This window comes from Rhinatrema bivittatum, chromosome 12, assembly GCF_901001135.1.
Source record: "Rhinatrema bivittatum chromosome 12, aRhiBiv1.1, whole genome shotgun sequence".
Lineage (NCBI taxonomy): Eukaryota > Metazoa > Chordata > Amphibia > Gymnophiona > Rhinatrematidae > Rhinatrema > Rhinatrema bivittatum.
In genome coordinates this window covers 45,521,318-45,543,844 of record NC_042626.1, presented here as the reverse complement: position 1 = coordinate 45,543,844, position 22,527 = coordinate 45,521,318, and the positions used below count along the sequence as shown (strand labels likewise).

At 43.2% G+C, this 22,527-nt stretch overlaps 1 protein-coding gene across 1 annotated transcript in view; it reads left to right on the top strand.

Annotated features, from left to right (window-relative positions):
- Positions 1-22,527, top strand: part of STT3A (STT3 oligosaccharyltransferase complex catalytic subunit A) — a 99,647-nt gene that overhangs the window by 21,316 nt on the left and 55,804 nt on the right. Inside the window, exons 2-5 of the mRNA XM_029574230.1 lie at positions 868-996; positions 1,332-1,392; positions 15,572-15,693; positions 17,206-17,351. Of these exons, the coding sequence (XP_029430090.1) occupies positions 909-996; positions 1,332-1,392; positions 15,572-15,693; positions 17,206-17,351 (417 nt within the window). The 5' untranslated portion in view covers positions 868-908. The remainder of the gene's footprint in view (positions 1-867; positions 997-1,331; positions 1,393-15,571; positions 15,694-17,205; positions 17,352-22,527) is intronic.

Sequence of the window (22,527 nt, the reverse complement as noted above, 5' to 3'; positions counted from 1 at the left end):
ATGGTTCTTTCATTCATCCTAGAGATTGGATATATGCTCTGGATTTAAAGGATGCTTATGCACGCTTACCCAGTCAAGTCACCCAATGGAAGATCCTCAGGTTTGTAGCAAAATACATAACACTGCCAATACAAGATGCTCTCCTTTGGTGCCTCTGCAGCCCTGAGTATGTTTATGAAATGCATCTGGACTGGTTTAGCAATATTCAAGTAAATGTAATTAACAGGTAAAACAAAATTTTTCCATGTATACCAAGGGCTTTTTTTTGCTAAATAAGCAGGAAATTGTAAATTACCTCTTTTCTGTGTGCTTTGTACCTCACTGGCACTATTTAAACAATGATTATATGGGACTCTAAACTATACATTTGTCACTGCTTTTCACTGTTAGAGATGAACAATGAATATTTCCTTTTCTAAGTACAGCAATATGTTGAGATTTTTTTTTTTGTGTGTATGTTGGCAAACGTTTAAATATATTTTATGGCCAGCTGTGTCTCATCATGCTTCTTTTTTGGGCTTCCAGCTCAACCCAAGTCTGCCTCTATTGCAATAAGCCTTCATTTACAAATAGCCAGGGTATGGTACTCCTCCCCCCACATATACCCATTTGTATAATCTTCACAAGCTCATCCTTTGAAGGGATAGTCCTTGGGCTGATGACCACCCACAGTTCTACCCTGGACCTGATGCAAGTACACCTTGGTTGCAGCTAGTAGGTGTCACTGTTAAGCAATGCTGGGACTCCCTCTTCTGTAGATACTGTGAATGCTATCTCTGCGGCATCCTCGGTCTGGGAATAAACCCAGGTCTTTCACACTTCATTCCACTGCAAGTAATACTGTTTCTATTTCCCTTTATTTTTCAGGTGTCTTGAGTGTTGACCTCCCCCCAACCTTTTGTGTGAAAATGACTAGATTAGGATTTCTGCGCCTCTCCTATGAGAAACAGGACACACTCCTCAAACTTCTCATCCTCTCGATGGGAGCAGTACTCTGTAAGTTTCTATAGCTCTTGTTTGTTTTGCGACCCACTGCACACGCCTCCCCCTCCCCCCCCCACACGCTCTGCATCTAGTCAGATAGTTGCATGTGTATTTGAAAGTAATTATAAAGTGCAAAGGGGTGTTTAGCTTATTTAGGAACCATATTCTCTCTGGAATGGGGAAAATTGCCCTTTGCCTGTTCGTTGCAGTCTTTTGTTCAACTAGATGGCTATTGCACTGGTTGCTTATGTATTGCTGCTTTCTCCTTTAACTATTGTTCTGAGAGATGTTATATATGCTCTTTGTATTGCAGCTGTTGGATACTAATGCAGTGTTTTGTATTGCAGCTTTCTCTACCAGACTATTTTCTGTTTTGAGATTTGAAAGTGTCATCCATGAATTTGACCCGTAAGTATAACTGGGAACTTGTTAACTTTTTTTTTTTTTTTTCCTACTAGTGCACATTATAAGCCCCATTGAGGCAAGAAAAAGCCATCATTCATTGGTTGCCTGAAACCTTTGCTCTATGATGTAGTTTGTCTTCCACAGAAAAAGGAAGACAGGTGACAATATCTGGAAAGCTAAGAGAAGCTAGGAAAGTAGTCTGGAATGGAAAGGAAAATAGCAAAAATGATAAACTGGGAGGGGAATGACTTTTTTTATTTTAAGATATGATAGGAAGTGCAAAAGTAGCATTTTCTATTTATTAAAAATGTATTGTCCACACTTGTCACAAACATGTACAAAGTGGATTGCAGAATAAAACATGCATGATCCTTTTCAACAAACATTCCTTAAAAATAAGAGAAACAAGACAACACTGTGCAGCCTGTGGCACATAACAAGAAAGCCTGAATAACTGCTTATGGGCCCAGCACAAACTGGGCATTGTGAGACTCTAAAAGGAAGGAGAGGAATATGTAGAAGCTGATGAGGAAAAAGCAACATTGCTTAACAAATATTTGTTTGGTGTTTACTGTGGAAGGGTCAGGAGCAAGACAACATGAAATGAACATAAGTAAAACTGGAAGTGAGGTAAACCTCAATCAATTTTCAGAACAGTGTATTCATGAGGAACTAAGTTAAACTTATTTAGAAAGGTGCTACTTCATAGTAGTTTACATTTGGTTACTGTAAGTATTTCCCTGAGGACTCACAATCTGTTTGTACCCGAGGCAATGGAGGGTTAAGTGATTTACCCAATCTCCCAAGGAGCAGTAGTGGGATTTGAACCCTGGCTTCCCTAGTTCATAGCCCACTGCTCTAACTGCTGAGCTAGAATGGGGCTGGAATAGGATACATCCTAGGGTACTAAGGAACAGAGAAGTTCTAGCAGCTCCACTGGCTGACTTTTTCAATGTAATAGTTCTGGAGGACTGGAAACAGATGGCCATGGTTCCTGCTATTAAAAGTGGAAGTAAGGAGATGGCTGGAAATTATAGACTGCTTAGTCTGTCTATGGTGAGCAAATTAATGGAATTGCTTCCTAAACAGATGATAGTGCAGTTCTCGGAATCCAGTGGATTGGAAGATCCGAGGCAGCATGATTTTACCAGAGGTAGATCTTGTCAGACAAATCGGATTAATTTCTTTGGGTGACGAGATGTAGTGTACTTGGATTTCAATATGGCCTTTGACATACTTCTACATAGACAACTTATAAATAAAATTGAGTGCCCTTGGTATGAGCTATACAGTGACAGACTGGTTTAGCAGCTAGTGGGAGGCGAGAAAGGGTAATGTTAAATGGCGTTAACTACGAGGAAGTGGGCCTTACTAGTGGTGTGCCTTGGGGATCTGTCCTTGGATTGGTTTTCGTTTAAGTGAGCGACATTGCAGAAGGATTGTCAGGAAAAATTTGTCTTTTTACCAATGATACCAAAATCTGCAACAGGATGGTGAGGAAGGTGTGGAAAATAGGAGAGATATAGCAAAGCTCAAGAAATAATCTAGGGTCTGTCAGCTAAGACTTAATACTAAAAAAAAAAAATGCAAATTTATGCATTTAGAGTGCAAAAACCCAAGGAAGGAGGACAGTGTAGGTGGGTGAAATTCTTCTAAACATGAAAAAAATGCAGAATCTGGTTGTATCTGGTGATCAAACAATTGGATAAAGTGATGGCAAAAAAGCAAGGGCTTAGCTACATAAGGAGAGGAATGTTCAGCAGAAAAAGGGAGGTGATATTGCCCCTTATAGGTCTCTGGTTAGACCTCATTTTGAATGTTGGCTGCAATTCTGGAGACTGCACCTTCAAAAGGATATAAACCAGTTGGAGTCAGTTCAGAGGGTGGCTAACGAAATGGTTAGTGGTCTTTGTTCTAAAGCATATGGGGACAGATTTAAAGATCTAAAGATATGTACCTTAGAGGAAAGGCAAGATATGGGAGATATCGTACATGGCTTTGTTTTAATCTGGTGAAAAAAGCAGAAAGAATAAGGAGGTAATAGTCTAGAATAGCTATAGTAAGGATTAGAGAAAAAAGTGAATCTAGCCTCACCAGGCTGTAAAATGTGCCAAGCATCCACAAGCCCAAGCTCTTTACATACAAAATTTACATCCCACTTACCATACCCTTTTCTTTCCTCCAGCGGTGGATTGTGATCACCATTTCTATTGGTAACAATATTGAAATTGCCACCCAGCGCCAACTGATATTATGAAAATTGCAAGAACTTTGTTGTTCCTGTGAAAAACTCATGACAGTAGACATTGGGGCCATACATATTGGGGCGGATTTTAAAAGGCGCGCGAAAAGCCTACTTTTGTTTGCGCTCCAGGCGCAAACAAAAGTACGCTGGATTTTAGTAGATACGCGCGGAGCTGCTAAAAACCTGGATCGGCGCCCGCAAGGCTATCGATTTTGTATAGCCGGCGCGCGCCGAGCCGCGCAGCCTACCCCCGTTCCCTCCAAGGCCGCTCCGAAATCGGAGCGGCCTTGGAGGGAATCCTCTAACGCCCTCCCCTCACCTTCCCCTCCCTTCCTCTACCTAACCCACCCCCCCGGCCCTGTCTGCACCCACCCCTTACCTTTCTCCGGGGATTTACGCCTCCCGGAGGGAGAAGTAAATCCCCGCGCGCGAGCGGGCCTCCTGCGCGCCGGGCCGCGACCTGGGGGCGGGTACGGAGGGCGTGGCCACGCCCCTGTACCCGCCCCCAAAACACTGCCGACACGCCCCCGAAACACTGCGACGACCGGGCACGCCCCCCTCGGAGAACCCCGGGACTTACGCGAGTCCCGGGGCTCTGCGCGCGCCGGGAGGCCTATGTAAAATAGGCTTCCTGGCGCGCAGGGCCCTGCTCGCGTAAATCCGCCCGGTTTTGGGCGGATTTACGCGAGCAGGGCTCTGAAAATCCACCCCAATGTGTAGCGTGATGTTGTACTAAAAAAAAAAAAAACGAGCCTAGCACTATAATAAACTGACCATCTTCATTTTTAACCTGTTGCCTCCATTCAAAGGGAAGTTGTTTATGAATCCATACAGCCCCACCCCTTTGAAGCTTTGTATGCGAGGAGTGAAACACTGTCCAATCCATTCTTTTCAGTTTAGCGTGCTCTGTTTCTTAGTTGGTTTCTTGAATCATAACTATTTGAGAATTATTTATTTATTTATTTATTTATTTTTATTTTATTTATTTAAAAACTTTTTTATACCGGCATTCGTAGGACACATCATGTCGGTTTACAAATAACTGAGAGAGGAAAGGAAATTACAATGAACAGGGGAGGGGTTAACTGGGTGATATACAAAGAAGAGGAGAGGAGAATCAAACAGGCAGCGTTACAAAAAGAACCAATATACAAGGTTAGTTGGCATGTGCATTTGAGATATTTGGTATATGAAACTTATTTACAGTAGGATAGGGGCAGGTGCACATAAGAATGATTAAGGGGGGGGGGGGAGGGAGGGGAGGCGGGGGGAGGTGGGGGTGGTGGGAACCGGGTACAAAAGGTGATAGTTTCCAGGGCGAGGTTGATGGTGGTGAGGGGGAGAGGAGAGTCAAACAGGCAGCGTTACAAAAAGAACCAATATACAAGGTTATTTGGCATGTGCACTTGAGATATTTGGTATATGAAACTTATTTACAGTAGGACAGGGGCAGGTGCACGTGAGAATGATTAAAGGAGGGGGTAGTGGGGGAGGGGAGGTGGGGGTGGTGGGAACCGGGTACAAACGGTGATAGTTTTAAGGGAGAAGTTGATAGTGGTGTGGGGGTATAGGCAATAGGATAAAGGAGAGGTGGAGTGAGGTAGGAGAAAGGGGAGTGGGAGAAAGGTAAGCTTATTGGGAGAATGTGTATCATCAACATTCAAGGTAATGTTAACACCCACCATTATGGTTTCTAGCTATTTGGAAGCTACTGGCGACTCACCTTGAAAATTGAGTACTCCCAGCCCCAAAGCACCCTACAGCTGTAGCCATATTTTTAATCTCTAAAGCATATAGATCAAATTATATGCACACATAACAACTGTATTGTTGGGATGACACCCCTCCATTCAGCAACACATTCATACACCCTACCCTCCACAAAAATATCCAGAACAGAACCTATAAGAAAACATCCCCCTCCCCCCCCCCCCCCCCCCAGCCTCCCCAAGGGACCACACACCATCTGTTTCATCTTATCAATGTGTGCCCTAACAGCTCCCCACAAGCTCCTTTTTATTTATTTATTTATTCATTTAAGAGTTTTTTATATACCGGGGCACGTTAAAAACATCACCCCGGTTCACAATGTAACGTAACGTAGCAACAGGCTTTACAATAATTTAGAGTAGATAAGCATAGATAAACAGTATTTAGCTTTACTATAAATTAGAATAGATAAACAATATGACAGCTGTTCAACTTGGGATAGGTGGTTTATCAGGTGATTACTTGATAAACTCTTAAGGAGAGTAGAGGGGAAAAGGTAAAAGGGGAAAGGGGGGGTAAGAGGAGGTAATTCTTGTGCGGGTAGAAGGAAAGTAGGTTCTTTAACTATTCACAATATGTTCTTTAACTATTCACAAGGTGATGGGTAAGAGGGCGGATATGGAGGGGTAGGAGGAGGGGGGGGCTGATGAGGTGGGAGTAGGAGGAGGGGGCATGGTTGCTAGGTTCAGAGGGAAGTGTCAGTCTGTTGTCAAATTCAATAGGGGGTGTCAGTCGGGAGGGGCGTGAGGGTCGGGTGTGTAGGGTTGGGCGGGGTTGGTTATTCGGGGTATGCTAGTTTGAAGAGCCAGGTTTTCAGGTTCTGTTTGAATTTTCTATGGCAGGGTTCCTGGCGTAGATGGGGTGGCATTTTGTTCCAGTGGGATGTGCCTGCTATAATGAATGATCTTTCTCTGATCGTGGCATGTTTGATGACTTTGGGGGAGGGTGTAAGTAGTTTGGCTTGGTGTTGTTTTCTGGTTGGTCTGGTTGTGTTGTGGATGTGGAGATGTTCAGGGAACCAGTGCATGTTTTGGTTGTGAATGGCTTTGTGTATGAGGGTGAGGGATTTGTAGATTATCCTGGAGTTTACTGGGAGCCAGTGTAGGGATTGAAGAACTGGGGTGATGTGTTCGTGACTGTGAGTATTTGTGAGAATGCGGGCGGCAGCATTCTGTAGGAGCTGTAACGGTTGAAGGGTATTTTTTGGGAGGCCTAGTAGGATTGCGTTGCAGTAGTCCAATTTGGAAAGGATCATGGCCTGCAGTACTGTTCGGAAGTCAGAAGTGTGTAAGAGAGGTTTGATTCTCTTCAAGGTGTGGAGTTTGAAGAATCCGCTCTTTATGGTGTTAGAAATGAATTTTTTGAGGTTAAAGTGGTTGTCTAGCCATATGCCTAAGCTGCGGACGAATTGGGTGGGGGGGCAGTCTGGTGGCGAGGGGGGTGAAAGGCTGAGGGTGGGAATGCTGGGGGGAGAAAGGATGAGTAGTTCGGTTTTGTTTGTGTTGAGTGCTAGAAAGTTGTCAGTGAGTAATTGGTTTATGTCAGACAAAGTAGATTTCCAAGTCTTCATCGCGTTAGTGATAGAGTCTGTTATAGGTATGAGTATCTGTACGTCGTCTGCATATATGAAGTGCTGGATGCCCATTTTGGAGAGCAGTATGCAGAGGGGTATGAGGTATATATTAAAAAGGGTTGATGATAGGGATGAGCCTTGTGGAACTCCTTGTGTTAGCTTGACCGGTTTGGATTCATTGCGGCCGATTTTTACTGTATAGCTCCTGTCCTGTAGGTAGGACTGCAACCAGAGAAGGGCGTTGTCTGTGATGCCAATTTCTTCGAGACGTTTAATGAGTATGTTGTGATTAACTGTGTCGAATGCCGCTGATATGTCTAGGAGTGCGAGTATGTGGGGCTGACCTTTGTCCAGGGCTTTGAGTATGGTTTCCGAGAGGGAGATAAGTAGGGTTTCTGTGCTATGGTGTTTACGGAAACCAAACTGTGAAGATGAGAGAATGTTGTGGTCTTCTATGTGTTCTGTAATTTGTTTATTAATTATTTTTTCTAGTATTTTGGAGAGAAACGGGAGGTTTGACACTGGGCGATAGTTGGTTGGATCAGTGGTGTCTAAGTCCGGTTTTTTGAGGATGGGTTTTATAATGGCTTGCTTCAGTTGTGTTGGGACCTGGCCCAGTGAGATGGATTTATTAAGGATGTTTGCGATGTGTTTGGCAATTGATGTAGGGTTTGAGATTAGTGTTATGGTGGGCAGGTTGTCTGAGGGATGATAGGCGGGTTTGAGTTTTTTGATAATATTTTCAGTTTCTAGTGTAGATGTGTTTTCGAAATTTGAGAGGGTGGTGTTTGAGGTATGTATGGGTGTTATGGGATTGTAGTGGTCATTGGGAGTATTGCTTGGAGTGGTTAGGTTCGGGAGATTGGGGTGGGGTGAGAAACGAGCCATAATGGTCTGTACCTTAGTGTTGAAGTATGATGCTAATTTTTCACACTTGGTTTCATCGTCGTGGTTAAGGTTGTGTCTGTCTGGTGTTGTGATAAGGCTGTTTACGTATTGGAAGAGGGCTTGTGGGTTGAACTGGAACTGATGGATTTTTGCAGCATAGAAGTCTTTCTTTGCTTTTTCAGTGGCTTTTCTGTAGGTGTGTAGAAAGGCGCGAAACTGTGCTAGGATGGTGGGTGTTTGGTTCCTCCACCATGATTTTTCAGCTTTACGAAGCTCGAGTTTCATGGTTTTAAGTTCATTTGTATACCATGGTTTCTTATTATTTTTTTCGTTTGCTTTGAGTTCTTTGGTGTGGGATGGGCAGAGTCTATCTGCTATGTCTGTGGTGATTTGAAACCATGATTCTCCCCCATATACAATGCCCTGCTATTGACCAAGAAAGGAAACATCAATTGTTACATGAGGGCAATCTAAACATTATCAAAAACTTTGTGGAATTTAACATATTTACAGAAAAATAACCAGAACATGCTTAAATGTGCATCATATATCCAATGCGGGGCCAGCTGCAAAACAAAATGGGAAGACCCAGTGGCTTTGTTGGAAAAACCCCTCAGAACTACCTCTAATCATTGATGAAAGAGGAGAGAAAGCTGCAGCTCAAGGACTATCACTACTGGCACTTTAAGTCACGAAAAGAAACTTGCGCCCTGTGTCTCTGCCAAGAGGCCATCTGTCAATACGCTTTATCCATAGTGACTATAAGACCCTTCCATGACAGAAAACTATGCCATAATTCAACTATGCAGCACAATCAGCTACACTGACATGTGCTGCTTCACAGAGCTGCTACTGCCGGTATAGTACCCAAATAGCCTTGGCTTCCTCCATCGTATTGAAGAATTTCACCAGACCTGCATGCTGAACAATCAGTTTTGCAGGATACAAAAAGGCGAATTGTATACCTTCTTGGTGCAGTTCAGAACAAATTGGCGCCATTTTCTTGTGCTGTGCCACCCTGTATGCTGAATAATCTTGAAAAGGAGAGGCTTACTTCCATGGTACTCCAACGGGGCACGCTTACAACAGGCTGCCAAGATTTTCATTTTATGGGCCCTGATTAAGATCCTTACCCTGCTTTGATCTCTTACAATTCTGATTGTGTGTGGTTTCTCAAAACAAAACTGGTCTCCCGACATAGGCCTAATTCTGTCAGCAACCACTCCTATAAATTGGACCAGCTCTGCTCCTTTTACAGACTCGGGCAGACCAAGAATCTGCAAGTTATTTTGTTCTCCTGATCATCCAGTTTATCAAACAGCTGGGCATTGCAGGCTTATAAATCAACAGTTAGAGCTTCAGCCTGTGCCATTTTCTCCTCTTGTGAGGAGATATGCTGTTTCATTGTCTCGGGGCATTGCATATGACTCTCTATCCTCTTTAATTTCTTTCATTACTGTTTGTAGTTTGATTAATCAGTCATCAAACGCCACAGAAATGCTGCTAGTAATGCGCTGTACAATATTGTCTGGTACGAATATTCCAGCTCAGTCTTTACCTTCCGCAGCTAATATGATCACTTCTCTGGCCTTGGCTTTGTCTCATGTGTCCCTGGCAGTTTTGCAAATCATACCTTTCAGCCCATCTGGATGGCTTCAAAGCGAACACTGTGTGACCCAAAGGGCAGGTCTTCTTAAAAGCAAGGTGCGAGAAGTTTATAACTAATTACATTTATTTTTGAAGTGGCTTATGGGGGGTTGCTACAGGAGCTCACTCTCCCTGTGTCTCGTCAGCTTACGGCCATAACCAGAAGTCCAGGAGCCATTAATCCTATAACATTTCATACAAGAGGCTGATGAAGTAATACTTATCCTCTAGACTTTAACAGTGTCTCTAAGAGTGATGCAACGTTTTAAATTGTAGTTCCTGAAAGCGAATTTGTGTCCCTGGCCGCCATTAGAAAAAAGATATCAATTCTACGGAGGTAAATGTCAAACTTAATTCTTTGCTCCAATAATTGGATAAGCCATCTAGCAATTGAGGACCATACTTAATTAAACTTAACTATATTGTCTAAATGGAATAAATTATTTTTTTCCCAGTAATATATATTTCCTTCTCCAAGGATGCTGACTGAAATAAAACATCATTTCAGTTAATGCAAATAATGCTTGGCTTCTAAACAAGCATAAAATTTGTTTATTAAGAAGGTCAAATTGGGTGCACATTTGTTCAAACTTAAATATTGCATCTTGAGCCTTACCCTATAAAGCAGATGCAGTGGTAATACCTTCTGATTTTCTAATTTGCAAAGACTATATTCTCCAAACCAGGGAGAAATTCTACATTGCTTATAAGAGGAAGAATTTCAGATATTCAGGGAGTCATCTCCGAGCATGTACACAAATATCTCCAAGCCTGTACTATTTGCCTGCATAGTGGGTAAGTGTGAAGCTCAATAGGCATATCAGCATTTGTCATGTGTATGGTGTATTATATTGAAAAAGGACAATGAGAATTTCATACCCAAAGTACAATATTTAAAATCCAGAGAGATCCATTCCCATATGAAATATAATTAGCAAGCAACATTATAAAATAATCTGGGAGATTTAAACAGCCATATTTAGCATGCAGTTGTTACGGATCCTTGTAGATGAATGGCTGTGGATATAATTGGGACCCTAGGGAAGAGCACAAGGGGAAACCAATATGTTGGAGTATGCTACCCAATTCCCATGGGCAGTACCCTTATGTTCCACCTCAGTGCAAGTAATTGCAACCAAGTTAATTAAAATATTTTGCCAAGTAGGATTTCCACAGGAGATCTTTGTCAAGTTTGGTTCCTGTTTGGGGTGAAACATCTAAAAGCTTCTTCTTATCACCCTCAAACAGATGGCCTGGTTGAAAGTTAATCAAACTAAAAGCCATGCTGAGGAGGGAGATAGGGAAAACTGAGATCACTTAATACCACTATTGCTTTTTGCAATTTGGGAGGTGCCCCAAGCTTTGACCATATTTTTACCTTTTGACTTGATGATGGGAGAGACCCCAAAGGCATATTAGATCTGGTAAAGGGGAAGGTGGAAGAGGAAATGCAGGAAACAAATGTCAGTTAAGTGAGTGATTTGAAGGACCATTTAGAGTATCTATCGTGCTTGCAGAAGATTAGTCTGAACCAAGCATAAGAAAGGCAGAAAACATATGACAAAGAGGTTACGGAAAGGAAATTCCAGCCTGGAGAAAAAGTTTTGGTATTGGTGCCTGACTCGCCAAATAAACTAGTAGCCAAGTGGAAGCGGCCCTTTGAAATAAGGAGGTGGCTGGGACAGTTACCTGAGACTCAGGTTTACTATGTAAATGTGCTAAAACTTTGGAAGAAGAGAGACACTGCTAGTTACACAGGGGTGAAGGAAGGATAAATTAGGGGCTCAGGGTTTCTCCAGGACCCTGGGGAGGTAATGACTGGGGAAAGCTTAGCCAAAAGGCAGCAGAGCAAGATATGACAACTGGTCAAAGGCTGGGGATGTATTCTGTCCCTTACCCGGGCATACCAGATTGGTTCAGCATGCGATTACTATGTTAGGAAAGATACTATTGCAAAAACCATACAGAATTCCTGAGGCCAAGAGGCAGGAGATACCGGGTCCAAATTGAGGAAATGCTTAAACTGAGTGAGAAGTCAGTCAGTGGGCTAGTACAGTAGTGCTAGTGCCAAAGGCAGATGGCTCCACATAGTTTTGTATAGATTTTAAGCAGGTTAATGTTGTCATTTCTTGATTTGATGCATACCCCATGCCTTGGATTGATGATTTTATAAAACAGTTAGGAGGAACCAAGTACCTCTCCACATTAGACTTAACAAAGAGGTATTGCAAATTCCACTAGAAAAGACATCTAGGGAAAAGACAGCCTTTATAACTTCTTAGGGACTATATCAATTTAAAGTCCTCCCATTTTGCCTTCATGGGACTCCCCCAGAGTTTCAACACCTTATGAACACCTGCTGTGTATTTGGACAACAGTTACATTTTCATAAACTTGGGAGAAGCACTTAAAAATGGTTAACTGTTGTGCACTCTGAGACAAACCAGGTTAACTGCCAACTCGAAGCAGTGCACATTAGGTCAGCGAAAAGTCCAATACCTGGGTCATGTGGTGGGAAATGGAGTTGTGAAGCCACTTATCCCAAAGGTGGAAGCCATCACAGAATGCCCTACACCAAGAACGAAAAAACAGATTCTGGCTTTTCTGGAGCTAGCAGGGTATTATCACAAGTTCTTCCCCGACAGATGGTCAAACCAGGTACAGTGGGGATCTCTCTGTGAAACCGCATTTTACTACTTCAAAGAATCAGTATGCCAAGCGCCTTAACTCCTATAGTGGTAGATTTTAACAAACCTTTCCTACTGCAAACAGATGCCTCAGAGATGGAGCTAGGGGCATTCTTGTCTCAGGGGGTGGATAAATGAGGAACACTCGGTGCTATATCTAAGTCGTAAACTTTTTAAAAATGAACAGGCATATGCAACCATAGAGAGAGAATGTCTAGCTATTAAATGGGCTATGAGTCTGCTAAGGAGGCCATTCATACTGGTTACAGACTATGCTCCTCTGAAGAGGTTAAATAATGGGCACAAATGCAAGGCTGACCTGGTGGTATTTGGCTCTACAAGAGTGTAACTTTAAAGAGCAGAATAGGGCTGGTAAGGATCATAAACATGCTGATTACCAGGGAGGTGCTAAATGGGGCAGAAACATTAGAGTCAAAGATTCTTGTAAAAAGGGGGGGGAGGTATGTGATGGGTGTATTATTCCCCTGGTGAATACAAGAAGGCAGGCTGTAAAGAAAGGAGATCCAATATGTAAAAGAAATCAGAATTGGAGTTGGACTCCAACTTCCAGAAGGTATAGGGATTCATGAGGGGGAGGACTTTCCAGGCTTTGCCCTGATGAGAGAGCCTGGGTGTGTGGTGGGAGAAGGGTGAGAGCTTGTCTTGAGGGGGGAACAGGAAGGAGTCTTACTAGAACCAGATGAAGAAATAGAGGTGGAGATGCTGAGCAACCCTGAGGATGAGCTGGAGCTGATGGAGACTGCAAGGTTGTTTATCATAACTGGTGTTTTCAGTAGATAGCATGATGAGTTCACTATGCGATCCTCCCTGGACAGCACTCTGTAGGAGTCATCCATGCTTGGATACAGACTGAGGAAATTCTGGAACACTCAATCATGCGGGAACTCCCACGTATGCCGGTAGAGCTAAAAGCTCTACAAGCCTTGAGAGATAGCTCCGCCTCAAGATGTCGCCCACTAAGCATGGCTAATTCATCCTGCTGTCTATGGAAAACACCATTTACAGTAAGGAAACTTGCTTATTCTTCATTTCTGTAAGTCTGCAAGACAACTATGATTGGTGAATAAAATCTTTCTTGAGGTCCCTGTACCAAAAGTGGCCTGCTTGGACATTATGAAAAATAGAGCCATCTCAATGGCAGGTCCTCATTCATGGAACAATCTTTCAGGACAGTTTTGGGCTATCATATGTCCCAAGGTTTTCAGAAAGGCACATAACATTTTATTTTCTTTGCTTTTGAATCAAGCTTCTAAGGTCCAGCACATCCAGCCTCCTGTTTCCATTGCATTTATTTATTTATTTAAACAATTTTTATATACCAGTTTTTTTTTTGTTTGGTTTTTTTTTTTACTGGGAGGTAGTCAAAATGGTTTACAAGGTGATCATACATATTAAAAACAAAATAGAATACTAAATACAGACAAAGGTATGTAATACAAGAAAATCAATTAAAAGGTTTGAGTTAAATTAAAATCATAAGAACAGGTAACATAATTAAAATCAAAGGAGAAAAGTGATTCCAACTGGATTGTCAAAAACAGACATGTAGTAAGAATATTGAAGGAGGTCTCCGGGCTAATGAGCTAGTCAGGAAAGGTGGTGGGTGCTGAGTCATTATATCTTGCTGGAGAATGCTTTTTCGAATAGATAAGTTTTCAAGTTCTTTTTGAATTCTTTCTTACCGGAGGAGTTTCTAAGATTGTCTGGGATTGAATTCCAGAGTAGGGGTCCAGCTACCAAAAAAGCTCTCTTTCTGGTTATGTCTAAACGTGCCGTCTTGATGGTGGGTACTTGTAGAAGGTTTTTATTGGTGGAGCTGAGGCTTCTAACTGGTTTATAAATACATAGCTGTGAGCTAAGCCATGATGTGGTGTCGTCATTTAATAGATTATAAATCAACATAAGTATTTTGTATTTTATTCTAGCATCTATTGGTAGCCAGTGTAGGTAGCAGAGAATCTGGGAGATATGCTCGTTGCGAGAGGTTCCTGTGAGAACGCACGCTGCAGCGTTCTGGATCAGTTGAAGTGGGTGGAGGGTGTTTTGTTGGAGACCAATAAGCAATGCATTGCAGTAATCCAGACCGCTGAAAAATAGAGAATGAAGAATTGTTCTAAAGTCATTGAAATGTAAAATCGGTCGAAGTCTTTTCCACATGTGTAGTTTAAAGAAGGAATTTTTTTACCAAAGTGGATATGTGATTGTTCACGGAGAAGCGGGAGTCGATAATTACTTCAAAGTTACGCACTTCATTAACAATTGGAAGGGGAGTACCGTTTAGATCGAGCATGGGAGGAGGACCATTGTTAGAGTTGGGGATGAATGACAGGTAGATTGATGGAATAACCAGCAGGGTTACATTTTTTTTTCTGTATTTTCTTTATGATGATTATGTTTAATGATTTAACTTATGACCTGTATGTTACGATGTAACCTGCCTCAAGCTATTTTTGTATGTGCAAACTCCTAAAGCTTTTAAAATATTTTGGTGTTTGTGTGTGTATTGAGTGTCTTCTTTCATTGATACCACGTCAGCTTCCATAGTGCCAAAGTCACTTTATACCCAAATTCACTTATTTCATACCCCAAAACTCTTATTCAAAAGGTGTAGCATGGAAACTAAAGAAACAGCAGTAAATTGAAGCTTGCATAGAGCTTTGACAATCATCGAGTAGGTTAACTATAGACGAACAAAACAGCTTATAAAATGTGTGCTACTAATCCAAACCTAACAACTTAACAGCACTTTTTAAATATTTATAGCCAGAAGAACACACTTAGCAATCTGACATGCTTGAATTAGTCTGTAAAAGAGCTACACACCAAATGTGGTCACAATAAATTTGATTTTTCTGGTTTCAAGCACCCTCAGTTCAGTGGCCACTCCCTTGGAAAAGCAGGCTTTTGTACAATGGCCAGGAAAGAGAGAGAGAAAACAAACCCAAATCTCAATTTCTAAGAAAGTTTGAGTGACTTTCAGATGATTGATAAGAAATAGTAATATTACATTGAATTGATATTAACATGCAATACTCTAGTAAAGGTACTGTGGTAGTGATTTGGAGCATTCTGCATCTTCTGTTTAAAGTAGAGGAAAAATGCATTTTAGGTAAAAAAAACAAAAAACAAAAAACTTATGAGTTTCTCTGTATCCTATCAGCAGATTATTTGAGTTGGAATGCTGTTGTAAGAGTCCCTCTGGATTTTAGATTTAAAAAACTGTCTTGGCCTGGAAACAGAGGACCAGGATGCTTGCTCTGGAGAATTCTTATATGGAGATTAAGAAGTGAAGTCAACCGTGGTGGAAATGTGAAACTACCAATGACCATTAATGTCATTTCTTGTTTATAGGTACTTTAACTACCGCACAACTCGTTTCCTGGCTGAAGAGGGTTTTTATAAATTTCACAACTGGTTTGATGACAGAGCCTGGTACCCTCTGGGGAGGATCATTGGAGGAACCATTTACCCAGGTAAAATCTGAAATTAAGCTTGAATTGTGGATGAGATATTTGGGCTGGCCTACTGGCTCTGTGATGGAGCACAGTACCACCAGTGGTGGTAGAGTCCGCCCTTAGGAAAGCCAGGCGCTCTTGTACCCATGCCTGTGCCCCTCTGGGGCGAGAACATAGGGAGCTCGATGCTCTGGGCAGAAATGTTTTTCAGGGTACTACGCTCATCACCCTTATTGCCGCATGCCAGTCGTATATGACTCAATACAACCGGAATCTCTGGAAACGGGTCCAGGACCTCACAGAGAGTTTGCCGCAGCAGCAACAGGAGTCTAGGTCAGCCATTGTCCTACATGGTCTAGAAGTAGGCAAACACGAGGTCCCTTCACAAGTTTGCGGCTCACTACTGCTTGGACAAAGATGGGCGACAGGATAGTACCTTTGGCCAGTCCGTCCTTCACAATCCTTTCCAGACATGAACCTAACTCTTCTGACCTAGTGCTCCTGGTTGGAGCCAGGCAGTCCCCTGATGATCAACAGAGCTGCAGTTATTGTTGTGCCTGTTGGCACCTGACGGTCTCACTCAATAACTGAGACAGCCTGGAGCTTGGTATTCACCCAGTGTGAGGACTACCATCCTGCTTGTCCTAGGAGAAAGCACAGTTGCTTACCTGTAACAAGTGTTCTCCTAGGACAGCAGGATGTTAGTCCTCAGGAATCCTGCCCACCATCCCGCGGAGTTGGGTTCTCCTGGTTTGTTTTATTTTTTCGCTCATATTTTTCTCTGTTACGAGATTGAAGGGGGACCTTGCGTGGATGCACGGATAGTGGCATACTGGGCATACTCGGTGTGCTGGTCAAAGCTTCTAGATACTTTGACAAAAGTTTTCCGTGCCGGGCTCCATCAGATGATGTCACCCGCATGTGAGGACTAACATCCTGCTGTCCTAGGAGAACATCTATATCGGGTAAGCAACTCTGCTTTCTCTATAAATAGCAGCATAATTAGCCACATTTTCCCTCCCACCTCACCTTTTTGGAGTTTACTTTCCTAAAGCTATTATATGACTGAGGAGGTTTATGTGAAATAGTTATGCAGGTAGTCCACATTCCCATACCTAAATTTTTCTAAGCTTTGCTAGAAGCACTCCATGCCAGCACGGTCGCTCATTGTGTGACTATCCTGTTAACAGGGATCACTTGTTACAAGTAAGCAACTTAGGTTTCTCTGCAATGTGCAGTGTCGTGCTAACCAGATGTCACTCTTTTTAGTGTTCATCAGCACCTGGCTTTACCCAAAAACAATTAACATCTTTACAGGAAGCAGTATTTGTAGCTTTTATTGACGAAGGTCAGTTCTTCACTTTGTGCATCATGAGCATATTTCAGGAATAGTCCTTGAACATTTCTCAGGCTAACATAGGTCTGCTAAGGCAGCTGTGGCTTCTTAGGGATACTCTAAGAGCTGTTTGTAGTTTTAATTTATCTGTCATCTATATACTCAGTCTTTATTGAAACCAATTCTTTTTGCAGGTTTGATGATCACCTCTGCGGCTATTTACCATGTCCTGCATTTCTTCCACATCACTATTGACATTCGGAATGTGTGTGTGTTTCTGGCTCCACTTTTTTCTTCCTTCACTACTATAGTCACCTACCATCTGACTAAAGAACTCAAGGTAATGGTAACATCCTGTATAATAAAGATTCAGTGCAATGGGAGAAGAAGGTGGGATTTGTCTTTCTCAGATGATACTTGTTCTGTTTCTTAAATTTTATGACTTTCTGGAGCAAGAGGGGGAGGTTATAATTTTCCTGGCTGCTATGCAGCCCTCCTTGCTGCAGGGGCCCTCAGTGAGCTGCAGTCTGAGCTGCACAGGCTTGCCTCAAAGGCACATGAGTCAGCCCCGCCACACTTTAAAAGCCTGCCTCACTCAAGCTCCCTGCTTCATCATTGAGTTTCTCTGCTGTGGCCACCTGAGCGCTTTACCTTGCTTTGTCTAGGTTCCTATTTTGCCGATGCCTGTTTCGCCTTGTTCCTGTCTGTCTGGTCCCCTGTCTCCTGTGTGGCCTTCCAGTGGCCCCTCCTGCCTTACCCTTGTCCCTGTCTCCTGTGTGGCCTCCCAGTGCCCCTCTTGCTTGTTATCTATCCTTGTTTGTCTGATTCCTTCCTTGCCCTGCCCTGTAGTTCTCTAGCCCTGTCCCTATACCAGCCTTGGTGTCTTGCTTGCTCTGCCCTTTTTTGCCTTGTTCCAGTCTTGTTCCTTGTTCCTCGGTGTCATCTGTCTGGGCTCTGCCTTGCCCTGCACCCTGTTCCAGTTTTGCCCTGCCTTCACTCTGTGCTTATTTTCCTTATTCCTGTCTCCTTGTCTGTCCTGATTCCTGCCTGTCATGATTTGCCTCCTCCTTGGACTGACTTCTCATTACTGACCCAGCCTGCCCTTTTGACGCTGCTTCATGCCCTGACCTCCACTTGCCTTGTAGCTCTGCCCCAATACTTTAAAATCTTCGGCTCAGTGAGCTGCAGTAGTCAAAAAAGCAAACAGAATGTTAGGAATTATTAGGACGGGAATGGTGAATAAAACGGAAAATGTCATAATGCCTCTGTATCGCTCCATGGTGAGACTGCACCTTGAATACTGTGTACATTTCTAGTCGCCACATCTCAAAAAAGATATAGTTGCGATGGATAAGGTACAGAGAAGGGCAACCAAAATGATAAAGGGGATGGAACAGCTCCCCTATGAGGAAAGGCTGAAGAGGTTAGGGCTCCAGCTTGGAGAAGAGATTTATTTATTTAAAGCTTTTTATATACCGGCATTCGTAGGACACATCATGTCGGTTTACAGGTAACGGTGAAAGGAAATTACAATGAACGATGATAGCAGGATAGATAGATAACAAATGAAAGTACATTTTTATAGAAGGTCAACGAGCAAAATAAAATTTGGTTGAACTAAATGGATTTTTACGTTATCCATATTAAAATTAAATAAACATATGAACTTATAATCAATATTAGGTAGATATATGAACTTATGTACAAATGATGGCAGGGGGTAAAGGGGGCTGGGAGGGAGGGAGCGGGGAAGGAGATAGAGCTGGGGAGGGGGTGCGGGGATGGATGTGGGGCAAGGAGGGCTGGGGTGATTCAGAGGAAAATATTGCCAGGGGGGGGAAGGGGCAGGGTAGGAGGGGAGGTAGTATGGGGATGGGGTGGGGAAGGGACCTGAAGTGGTTCGGAAGAGGTCACTGATTTAGGATTGAGAGGAGTTGGGGTAGGCCTGTTTAAACAGCCAAGTTTTGATTCCCTTTTTGAATTGGCTCAGGGATGGTTCTAAACGGAGTTCGGCGGGAAGGGAGTTCCAGAGGGTGGGGCCAGCAATGGAGAAGGCTCTTTCTCTGGTGGTCGTGAGGTGAGCAATTTTGAGTGAGGGGGTGTGGAGGGTGCCTGAAAGGGAGTTTCTGGTGGGGCGGTTGGCTTGACGGAAGTGTGGCATATCTTCGAGCCAGGGAGAGTTGTTTTTGTGTAACGTGTTATGAAGAATGGTGAGTGTTTTGTATTGGGAACGGAAGGTAATGGGGAGCCAGTGGAGATCTTGTAGTATGGGAGTGATATGATCAGTTTTTCTAGTGTTTGTTAGGATTCTAGCCATCGTATTTTGTAGGATTTGAAGGGGTTTGATAGTGGAGGCCGGGAGGCCAATGAGGAGGGAGTTGCAGTAGTCGAGTTTTGATAGTATGGTGGTCTGCATAACAGTGCGGAAGTCATGGGCGTGGAGGAGAGGCTTCAGTTTTTTGAGGATTTGGAGTTTGTAGAAACCCCCTTTTAGAAGAGATTTGATGTGGGGTTTGAAACTTAGTTGATTGTCTAGGATGACTCCTAAGTCTCTAACAGAGGGCGGTAGTGTATGAGTTTGTGAGGCGTTTTGAATCATTTGGTGGATAGAGTCGATCGGTTGACTTGTTAGTATAAGGATTTCAGTTTTTGAGAGATGGCTGAGGGGGGATATGATAGAGGGCTTTAAGATCATGAGAGATCTTGAACGAGTAGATGTGAATCGGTTATTTACACTTTCAAATAATAGAAGGACTAGGGGACATTCCATGAAGTTAGCAAGTAGCACATTTAAGACTAATTGGAGAAAATTCTTTTTCACTCAACGCACAATAAAGCTCTGGAGTTTGTTGCCAGAGGAGGTGGTTAGTGCAGTTAGTGTAGCTGGGTTCAAAAAAGGTTTGGATAAGTTCTTGGAGAAGTCCATTAACTGCTATTAATCAAGTTGAGTTGGGGAATAGCCACTGCTATTAATTGCATCAGTAGCATGGGATCTTGTTAGTGTTTGGGTAATTGCCAGGTTCTTGTGGCCTGGTTTGGCCTCTGTTGGAAACAGGATGCTGGGCTTGATGGACCCTTGGTCTGACCCAGCATGGCAATTTCTTATGTTCTTAAGTCCTGCTGGCCCCCAGAACCTATAGGCTTAATCCAAGGGGTGAGGTGGCTGGTCGGTCAGGCAGAAGACCCTGTACTGTCCAACTCTTGAGTCTTGTGCTGCTCCTGCCTGGGAATTACCTTTAACTGACCTGTACGGCTGTGATGACAGTTAAGTTCTGAGTTACTGTTACTCTGAAAATAAATGCTCAGTTACCACTTTTGTAAATGCTAGGTTTTGCTACTGCTCACTTGCTGAAATGTAGACATTCGTCTTGGTTAACTAGAGAATATCTTAAGCAGCAAGACTAAATATCTGAATAGAAACAGAAATCCGAGCGGGGTTGGGAGTGGCGGTGGGGTTAAGATACTAATGTACACCGACAAAGAAAGGGACCTTGGGGTGATCATGTTTGATAATATGTAGGTTGAGAAGCAATGTGATAAGATAGTGGTCCTGAGCCAGAGGCATGCTAAAGTGCACAGGGAGAGGTATAACTAGTATAAAAAGGGAAATAAGAATGCCTCTCAGTAGGACAGTAGTGAGACCTCACTTAGAATATTGTGTCCAAATCTGGAGGACATATCTGCAAAAAGATATAGAAAGACTGGAGGTGATCCAGCAAAGGGCTATCATAATGTAGAATCTATACCAAAAGCCATGTGAGATGAGAATGAAGGACCTAAATGTGCATACCCTAGTGAAAAGGAGAGCCCGGGATGCTAGAGACATTCAAATATCTCAAACTGTATAAATAATGCAGACGAAGCAAACACAGAAGACCAAATGACTGTCAGCATGGTTTAATGGTGAGGTAAAGGAGGCAGTTAAAGCTAAAAGGCCATTGTTCAAAACATGGAAAGTAGATGCAGATGATGAAAATAGTCAAGAGCATAAGCACTGGCATGTTAGATATAAAATAGTAGGTAGACATGCCAAGAGAGACTTTGAGATAAAGTTTGCCAAAGAAGCAAAAACTAATAATAAAAAACTTTCAAGTATATTTGAAGCAAAAAGCCTGTGAGGGAAGTCAGTTGGGCTGCTAGATGAATGAAAGACAAAAGGGTCCTCTGGGAGGACAAGGAAAGAAAAAAAAATTGAATTCTTTGCATCAGTCTTTACAGAAGAGGATGCTGGGCACACATTGTATATGCGGGACATCTGAAAGCAGGTGCATGAGGTGTCTGAGCCGTTGCCTCAGCTGCAGCAGGATGCTCTCCAGTTGCTAGTTTATAAAGGCCTGGAGTGTGGAAAACAGAGTCCAGTTGACCTACGATGTTTTCAAGATGGAATAGAGGGTCTCTACTGCTGGGATCGTTGCTCGCAGACTCGTCTAGCTGAGGGCATTCGATCTCCATCAGGAAATGCAGGAGTGATTTGCTGACATGCTGTATACCGAAGAGAAACTCTTTGGAGATAAAGTGAAAGACGCGATAGCTCAGATGCAGGAGCACCTTGTGACACTCCAGCAACTTTCTGCCAGCACCCAGGAAGTCTTTGAGGTCTAGGCAGAGGAGAAGTCTCTCTTCTATCCTTTGCCTCTTCGACCCTGTCAGTAGCAACAGGCACCTCGGGAAGCAGAGGGCCCCAAAGCCCCAGCTGGTGTTCGTCAACTCCTAGGACAGGATTTTGACTGGATCTAGGGTACATCAGAGTCCGTTGTAACCAAGGTGATGGCAATGCCCCCCCCCCCCATTCAGGGGAAGACAGTGGATCTACCGGAACCGATGGCCCAGTGGGTTCTGTCCATGTGCAGATGGTAAAACTAAATCTTTTGCGCACCCTGCCAGATTGCCCCCTGAGCTGATATTTGGGGCAGATACCATAGTACATCAGGAAGTACTCCTTGCTGAGCTTTCCTCCCTCTTAATGGCCAGAGCGGTCAAGCCCGTTCCACCAGGGCAAAGAGGGCATGGATTTTGCACCCAGTACTTCATGATTCCAAAGAAAACAGGAGGACTCTGTCCCATCCTAGACCTACGAGCCCTGAACAAGTTTCTCAAAAGAAAATTACAGGATAGTTTCTCTGGGCCCCTTGTTGCAAACAAAGACTGGCTTTGCTCCGTTGATCTCGAGGACACGTACACTCACATTGAGATCTTCCATGGTTGCAGGAAGTATCTCAGATTCATGGTGAGAGAGCATTACTTTCACTACCACCATTTGGGCTAGCGTCAGCCCCAGCTGACTTTAAGAAGTGCTTGGCTGTGGTGGTGGCGTAGCTTTACAGACTGGGAGTCATGTTTTCCCTCACCTGGATGATTGGTTGGTCAAGAGCTGAAAAGTCCATATGTTTTACTATCCAGATGTTGGGAATTGCTAGGGTTTGTCATCAACTACCCCAAGTCCCATCTCACCCCGTTACTGCAATTGGATTTCATAGGAGCCCTGCTAGACACAACTCAAGCCAAGGCTTTTCTGC